The sequence below is a fragment of the Dromiciops gliroides genome, chromosome 4 (assembly GCF_019393635.1).
Source record: "Dromiciops gliroides isolate mDroGli1 chromosome 4, mDroGli1.pri, whole genome shotgun sequence".
Classification (NCBI taxonomy): Eukaryota; Metazoa; Chordata; class Mammalia; order Microbiotheria; family Microbiotheriidae; genus Dromiciops; species Dromiciops gliroides.
Window position 1 is genome coordinate 452,739,446 of NC_057864.1, and position 8,367 is coordinate 452,747,812.

An 8,367-nucleotide genomic window follows, 5' to 3' on the forward strand; every position below is an offset into this window, starting at 1 on the left:
TTCTCTTTTCTAGTCAACTTCCTTTTTTGTCTATTCCTTAATGAGATTTGAGGTATATTTATAATTTATTGTTCTTGTTTAATGGTTTTATGATCCAATTAATGAAAGGTACCAGTACACCATGTATTTTCTTTTTCAACCTTTCGCTCAAACAGTCAGAAGAAATTAAGTTGTTCTTTCCTTGTTAGGTTCTTGATAGGAAAAAAAAAAAGAAGGTCCTTGACCCTACTGTTGGTAGTCAGAGGGCACTGCAGTTGTGGATGCAGATGGGATATATGTGTCCTCCATGGAACTCTCTTTTAGCATGTCTAAGTGTAAAGTTTCTTATTCTGACAAGAATTTGAAGGATGATGGGAGGAACTGGCCATCAATATCAGTTTGATTCATTTTGATAACTGATAGATAATTGGTAATTAATTCTAAATTGTACTGAGGAAAGGAGATATGGAAAAGGTTGGCTCATTATTAAGATACGAGAGTTATTAGAATCAAATCAGACCAAAGCTTCTAGTACATTGAAACTCCTTGTAGTATAAAGAAACTGAAGAGTAAATGATTTTCATTTAGAATTTTATTTTCCCCCCAATTACATGTCAAAGCAATTTTAATGTCCAGAGAGGAATAGGCTAGATTAGTAAGGTTGACCAGAAAAAGAGGAAGATAGATAAAAGAACTGGGGCTCTGAATTAGGAAGGCTCATCTTCAAATCTGGTCTCAGATGCTTACTAGCTGTGTGATCCTGGGCAAGTCACTTAACCCTGCTTGTCTCCAAGAAGAAAATGGCAACCACTCCAATCTCATTGCCAGATGGGGTCACAGAGAGGAGGACATGAGTGAACAACAGCAACAGACTTAGGGAAAATATGCTTAGACAAATACATGATATATTTGAACAAATCTTTTAACCCCATAGGCCTTTCCTTATTTGCACTGCTTTTTAAGGCTCTTTTCAGCTTTAAAATGCTTTTGTTCTATTAGGGCTTGACTGTTCAACCTGTAAACTGACAAAACAATTCAGCTCCTATGTGGTCCTTGACTTCCTGAAAGAAAGGCACAGAGATGACGGTAGGAGGGCATGTCTGGTTTATTGGTAGGTAGCATTGAAGCCAAGAGAACTAGGCTGGGAAAGGCAAAGGGAGGAAGGGACAAGACATGGTCAGACTGGAACACAGGAATCCACAAGGGGAAGGACTAGGACAGTTCTCCCTTGGGAAGGGCACAGCCAATATAGCAAGCAGGATCAGAGAAAAGGGACCCTTCTTAGATGGACAGATTAGGTGCATGTAGGGATATTCAAACTCCCCCCACCCCACCGTGTACCTATTAAGGGGGTGCTGCTTTAGGATCTTTACGTCCAAAGAATAGGGAGCCTTGGGACACATTCCCTTTGGGATCTTTACTATCTTGCCCTGTGGTTTCTGTTGCCTCTTTCCTCATGGACTGGGTGGCTGCCTCCCAGCGTTTGTTGCCCTTGATGACACTCACTTTAGAAGTGACAGGAGTTTTGTTCCCTGTTTCTTTGGCATGTTGGGCACCAGGTCCCCTTCCTCCCTTGAAATCAGTGCCATCTTCCTGGCCAAAAGAAGGCACTTTTCCCTCCTCCCCCTTTCCCACTGACCCTCTGGCTAGATCACTGTTCCCTCCAAAGCCCCAAGACTCCTGCGGTACCCTGGGGGAAGGGGCCGGGTCTGCAGCAGGCAGTAGCTTCTCAGGGGAGGAGCTGTGTTCCCCCTCACCGTTTGATTTCTTTCGAGGAGGACGCCCTCTTTTACGCTTAGCATCGATCCCTATTTCTTCTGTATCCTGGCTCACTACTTTGGCTGCTAGCTCTTGTCCTCTGCTCTCACTCACAGGCACTTCAGCTGTCCTCTTCACTCCCTTGCCCCGTGGGCCTACCTCCCTGTTTTTCTCAAGGCCCTGCGACTGGGGAGGAGCTTCAGGTGCCAGTCGCCCAGGTATAGGCACAGCAGATACGGTGGGCAAGATCATGACGGGCAGAGCCCCCCGGGATACCCCAGCCCCACTGGGCAAAGGCAGTGTAGTGACTTTGAGGGTACCTGAGGGAAGTTTGGGGGCTAGGACTGGTGGGGAGACTCGGAGAGGCCGAGGAAGTTGTGGGTGGGGTACTCGGGGGAGGAGCACAGGCAGTCGGGCAACCAGTGCATTCACTTGGGGACTGCTGGCTGCTGGGGTTGAGGTTTCTGCAGTTTTCTTTCGCTCTCCGCGAACAGGGGGGGCAGACCCAGTTCGGGGCTCCAACTCCTTGGGGGGCTGAAAAGAAAAAGTGAAGGAGCAAGGTATAAATAGGGATGGTGGATGACTGATAGGAGAAACAGGTAGGAGGTGACTAAAGCACAAGTCAAAAATTAGAAGCAATAGAATTTCCGGCCCCGTCCTGCCGAGCCCCACCTCATTCTAGGCCCCAGAAATTAGGGTTCCTCAGCCTCCTCACCTGGGGCTGACCTTTAGAGGCTCTCCCATCTGGGTTCTCCAGACCATTCTTGGTAGCAGATGAGGGATCCCGGGGAAGCCGATCAGGTTCATCTGAAAAGGCACAAGATTTTCCAGCAGGGGGTGTGCAGGAAAACCAGACATGAGGTAGGGACAGGTTATAACAGAAGGATGGAAATGATGGTCAGGTCTGGGCTGTCTCCACCCCAGTGCGTGGGTAAGGACTCTCAGATAATGGGGAGTCAACATACCATTGAGCACCATAGCCATGAGTAGATGTGCATGAGCAGATCGCGCAGAGATGAGATGTTGCTGCAGCAGGAATCGGGCCACCTCGACGATAGAACTGAAGGAGCGTTTTAATATACGCTCGGCCCAGTCACAGGTCAGGGCACAGGCTGCTTCCACTAGTTCATCCCGAGGACCTGGGCCCACTTCTGGGCCCGACTCTGGCTATAGGTGGCAGATGACAACATACCTCGCTACCTACCCAAGCCTAGGGGGGGCCCTGAGCCCTCCCCATGGATTCAGACCCTTGTGGCTTTTGGTAAGGCCAACATTAGGATGGAGAGGGAGGGGATCCTAAGTCTGAACCTCTCCTTCACCCAAATCCCAGGTGCTTCATAGCTCTAGCCTAGCCACAGGACAGCTTAGATATTAAGCATCCAGGACAAGTGAGCCAACTGAGTCAGGCTTCAAAGTGTGCCCAATAAACCTTAGAGATTCTCACCCAGGGATGGGAAGGGGAGGTCTTACAGTGGTAATGGTTGTTACTCACACTCTCTGAGCCCTTGAGGTCAAGTCCAGGCAAGGGTGGCATAGATACCAGTGTCTTTCTTCGGATACCACTGTAGCAGTATCTGGTATTAAGTTAAGGAGAAGCCCAAACAAAGGATGTCCTAATACTTTATAAAATACTGCATTTCCCCCTCCCCCCAATGTTCTCACTTTGGTCCTGCAGCACTCACTTTCCCACCTTTCCATCCAAGGATACTTGGATTGGCCCCGGCCTCCCAGCCTCCGGGCCTTGATGTCAGGGAAGATTTCCCGGATGGTTTTGCCAAAGTTGGCGGTGCTGAGTGGCCGGCAGCAGGCTAAGCTCTCACAGTACCTCCTGGGTAAGGTGGGATCAAGGGTGGTCAGGTGCCCGAACAAGGAACACCAGCGGGAAGAAAGGGTTGTGTGTGTGTGTGTGTGTGTGTGTGTGTATGTGTGTGTGTGTGTGTGTGTGTTTGTGTTGGGGGGGCAGTGCAGGAGATCTGAGGATGACAACGAGGTGAAAGAAACATCTAGGAATGAATGAGAGTCTGGAGGGGATCTGGGCTGTCCAGAAGTATAGCCTCGAGTGTACAACCCCCGCACTGTCCTGCACCCTTCCCCTCACACACCTATAAGCATCATAGACATCCTGCTTGGGCAGGCAGGTGGCTGTGTGCTCTTCTAGGTGGTTTCGAATCCATCTGTAGGCATACATATACTCGTCATGGCTCAGCGCACTTGGCTCCAGGTTGCTGGGGGTAAGAGGAGGAGGTCATTGAGGCCTCAGGAGTTAGGCTTCCACTCCTCCCTCCCCCAATACCCACTCCACCCCGAATACACCCTTGTTTGAGAGTGCAAGCCTGGGTGTGTGCGCGCGCGTGCACCCCCCAAGCCCAGGGCACCAGAAACACAGACAATCCCAGCTTCCCTTTCTCCCCTTCCTCAGTGATTTCATTGATAATGGGAGACTCTTGCTGTGAAAATTCCTTCTCTGGATGCAGGTACCTGGTCTGTAGCAAGTACTACGTGCCAAAGGCAGGCTGTGAACTCAGGCTGGCCTGGTTCACTCTGCCAAGCTGCATCCCATCCCCTCTCTTTCCCTAAACCCCACATGTAGGTACTAAACTTACCTTTTATCTCCGCCACTGGGGCCTGAGGGGAGCTGAAGGTAAAGGTACAGCTTGTCATTGTCCGAGAACCTCTGCACATCTTGCTGGGATTGGGGAAAGAGGGTAAGCAAAGGTGGTGGTGAGGCCCATGCTGGGTCCTGTGATACCTACTCACTGACTTTAGTACAGCCCTCCCATTTTACAGGCAAGGGAGCCCAGGCTCACCAGGTTGAGTGACTTGTCCAAGGTCACATATCCATTCTGCTAAATGGCTGTGATTAGAAAACACCTTGCTGGTTCCATCTCCCATTTTCTTTCAGCTAAACTATCATTTTGCTCCATCATCATCACCACCACCACCACCATCATCATCCTCGTTCTCCCATTATTTCTATCATACCCTAAATCCATGTTACTCACCAGGATCCCCTCTACTTTGTTCTGTACCGCCTTGCTGTGGGAAAGAGAAAATTGATGGTCAGCAGGAAGAATTCTAGCCCAGACTCTGGGATCTAATCGCTGGGGAAGGGACAGAAAGCACCTAGCATTGTACCTGCATATAAGAAACACTCAAATAGGTGGCGATGGATCCAGATCTTAAGATTTCAAGTAGGAACCTTGTATCATCTAGTCCAACCCCCTTATTCTACAAATGAGGAAACCGACCCCTAGGGTGACTTACCCAAGGTCGGAGGTAAGCAAACAATTGAGCCAGAATCGTGAAGGTGTTCCCCTTCCCCGCTCCAGTACACCTGATAAGACCCACCCAGGGCTGAAGAAGGGGGGCCCACGAGGATCTGCTAGAGCTCGGGGAAAGGGGTAAGATAGAGTAGGGGCTTACGAGATAGACCCTCGGAGTTTCTGTAGGAGAGTGGTAGGTTCCCCAGCATCCCCACTGCCTGGAGCTGCTCCACCTGTCTTTGGGCTCTTGGCTTCGGGTTCATCTTCTGCCATCCTGGCACCAGAACTTGAGTAAGACATATTTAAATCTGGGATGTCTTCCCTACCTTTGGAACCCCTCTAGTCACTTAGAAGCAAACAGAACCCACGAACCCGGACCCCAAGTGGACCTAAGATCACTACTTTCTCCCCTAACAAGTGCGGTTAAACTCTGGAAAGTCCACCAAACTTTTAAAAATTACCTACCTGAGGGTCTCAGTGAACGCCCGAGGGAATGTGGGAACATGCAGAAGCAGCGCCGCCCACACCCCTACCCTGCCACTAGCATTTCCTCTGTTCGGCCCCCTTCCCTTCCCGGTCGCGCCTCCCCCCTCCCCCCCAGTCAGAGGATGGGGAAGAGAGGAAATTAGGGCTATTGGGGCTGCTGGGGGGGGGAAGAGAAAACCTAGACTCATTGCCCCACCCCCATCATGTCTATCAGTCACTGGGCACCGCTGCTCATCCCCAATACTACCCCCCCCCAGTGCCTAGCTGGGTTTAGGTGCCCCACCTTGACCCCTGGGCTCACCTAAGCGTCGCAAAATGGGGAAGGGGTGTGGGGCGTGGCTAGGAAGGTCCCCGCCCAGGGAGGGGGATGTCCCAAGAACTGGGGGCTCTGGGTGTGCTTGTGGCGGGGGGAGGTGGAATAGGAGTTGGAAATGCAGCCCAAATTCTCTCTGGCTTGCTCTACGTCAAAACACTGCCCCTTCCCCACCTTTAAGCCTTCGCTCTTCTTCCCAACGCAGAAAAAAAGGGAATAGAGAAAGAGAAACTACCTCGGAGCCACCTCGACTCTAGGTCGGCTTCACGGTCCCGGCTCCACTCGTTGCTTGAGCCTTTTTTTTTTTTTTTGATTGGTTGGTTCCGCCCCAATCTGCCCAGATACACCAGCCGGCCCCTTCTGCTATTGGTCCCTGCCGCCTCCCGGAGACAGAGCGCCTCGCTTGTTTCGGCAGCCTCTCAAGTCTGCCTAGTAACAGCGATCCGATTGGTTAGCGGGGGAGGGAAAATCCAAAGTTGGCAATATTTGAGCGGTAACGGGGAAGTCCGGGTTGGGTTTCGGTTAAGTTGGGGTCGGTTGGGACGGGTAGCTCCGGGAGGTTCTGCTCTTAAAGGGGCCGCGGCCGGAAAGCCCGGCCCCTGGATTCTTTGTGCTTTTCCCTTCCTTGTGGGTTTCCCTCTTTGTCACTGGCACAGGACAGCGGGCAAGGATAGGAAACCACTGCGTCAGGGCCCTGCGGGGCTGGGCGGGGTGTTGGCCGTGGCGGAGGTGGGGGGGGTGGGGGGGTGTCCCGGGTGTTAGGCGACGCTGCCTCTGCCGGCCCCCCTGCCGCACCGACGTCTCTCCCCTTCCTCCCCCCTCCCCCCGCCGTCATGGCCTCCACTCTCCCGGCCCGCAAATGGTTTCTGCGGGGGCGCCGTAGGGAAGCCCACGGCCCGACAAGCGTTCTGGAGTGGGCTTCCCTTTTCGGCCCACCGCCTGGTAAAGTTATCTGAGGACAGAAACCCAGCCTTTGAATCGTTTTGTATCTCTTCTTCCCTCCCCCCCTGCTCCCCCTCCCCCTCCTCCTCCCCCAGCCAGGCCGGGGAAAGGAGGGGGGGGGGCGAGGATTTCGTTTAAATCCAAGTCACCTGACCACTGATCGCGCCTCCAAGACAGAGCACAGCCAATCAGTGCTGGCCCTTGGATTTCCCCAGGTGGTGACGGGCACCTCAGGTGGACTCAGGGGAGCCCTGTAGAGAGGTGTGAGCCACGAATGATGCTTCCTACGATAGAAATAGGGCTAATAATACCCCAGGAGAGTAACCCAGGCTGAGAGACTCTGGAGGGCCTTTCCAGCTCTTAACAGTTACGGTGCTGTACAATTACAGATACTTACATATGTACACATCCGATATAATCCTCAGACCCGACTGATATACCGTTTTGTGTCATTATGAGGTTGAAGGCGATGCAACCCCGTCTTCTCTCCATTTCTTTGGAAATGGTGTGAGCAGAGCATCTTAGCCCCCTCCCCCCTTTTTTTGTGGTTCGTGGAGCCTTCTGGAAGTCTGGTGAAACCTAGGAACCTCTTCCTAATTTCCCTTCACTCTTTTTTTTTTTTTTTTTTTTGGTGAGGCAATTGGGGTTAAGTGACTTGCCCAGGGTCACACAGCTATTAAGTGTTAAGTGTCTGAGGTCGGATTTGAACTCAGGTACTCCTGAATCCAGGGCCGGTGCTCTATCCACTGCGCCATCTAGCTGCCCCCCCTTCCCTTTACTTTTGAAGGTATCAGCATTCTCCCAGTTACCCAGGCTGGCATCCCAGATGTCACACTGTACTCCCATATCCAATCTGTTAACAAAGGACTCGATTTTAACATCTTTTCTTTGCCCCATTCTCTCTTCTGACAATGACACCACCCTGGTTTGTACAGGCCCACACCTGGACTACTGCAGTAGCCTGACACAAGTGTCTCTCTACTCCAATTCATTCCTCCACTCAGCTGCCAAAATTTTTTAAATCATAAAAGTATTTTATTATTGTTTAGTTACATGTAGAAATGATTTTCAACATTTGTTTTTTTGTTTTTTTGTGGGGCAACGAGGGTTAAGTGACTTGCCCAGGGTCACACAGCTAGTAAGTGTCAAGTGTCTGAGGCTGGGGTGTTTTATCCACTTCGCCACCTAGCTGCCCCCTCAACATTTGTTTTTATAAGATTTCTAGTTTCAAATTTTTCTCCCTCCCTCCTCTCCCTCCCCCTTCCCCAAGACAGCAAGCAGTCTGATATAGGTTATATATGTACTGTTAACCTGGAAATTAAGGAAACAATCAATATAGGAGAAATAAGATCTTTTAATCCGGGTAGAGGAACTATATAGCTCGTGGTATCACAAAGCTTGGAAGCTAGGAATACCCAAAGATGGGAACTGAGGACAAGGTTTTTATGAGGTAACAGAACAGAGGGAGCTATGAAACTGCCCTTGGGAAAAATAAGTTTCTCACAGAAGCTATTTAATGTAAATGAACTTTTTACATAATAACCTAAAGTCCAGGAAGTAAGTTTAGGAATCTTTGGGAGGGGATGGTTTTCTAGGGGGAGATCCATAAGTCAATCAAGAGTCTGG

At 50.7% G+C, this 8,367-nt stretch overlaps 1 protein-coding gene across 6 annotated transcripts; it reads right to left on the reverse strand.

The window, feature by feature from the left end:
* Positions 1-585: 585 nt before the first annotated feature.
* Positions 586-6,336, reverse strand: RFX5 (regulatory factor X5). 6 transcript variants are annotated; one of them, XM_043964657.1, is made up of 10 exons: positions 6,035-6,336; positions 5,161-5,274; positions 4,740-4,773; positions 4,341-4,423; positions 3,840-3,962; positions 3,446-3,565; positions 3,230-3,311; positions 2,703-2,904; positions 2,453-2,544; positions 586-2,271 (listed from the first exon to the last, which is right to left on the reverse strand). In XM_043964657.1, exons 2-10 carry the CDS (start codon positions 5,271-5,273, stop codon positions 1,324-1,326), a joined length of 1,797 nt encoding a protein of 598 aa, XP_043820592.1. In that variant the 5' UTR covers position 5,274; positions 6,035-6,336; the 3' UTR covers positions 586-1,323. The 6 variants fall into 6 exon arrangements, with proteins under 6 accessions (XP_043820592.1, XP_043820591.1, XP_043820596.1 ...); XM_043964656.1 differs by having other exon boundaries at positions 5,161-5,286; positions 6,035-6,334; XM_043964661.1 differs by having other exon boundaries at positions 5,974-6,061.
* Positions 6,337-8,367: the final 2,031 nt, after the last annotated feature.

Bases quoted from the DNA above. Each gene is read 5' to 3' on its own strand.
- RFX5 (XM_043964657.1), bottom strand. From the start codon at position 5,273: ATGGCAGAAGATGAACCCGAAGCCAAGAGCCCAAAGACAGGTGGAGCA. The intron at 3,566-3,839 runs GTGTGTGAGGGG...CACCTTACCCAG, and splicing joins GATGTCTATGATGCTTATAG to GAGGTACTGTGAGAGCTTAG. The intron at 3,312-3,445 runs GTATCCTTGGAT...ACTTAATACCAG, and splicing joins GGAGGCCGGGGCCAATCCAA to ATACTGCTACAGTGGTATCC.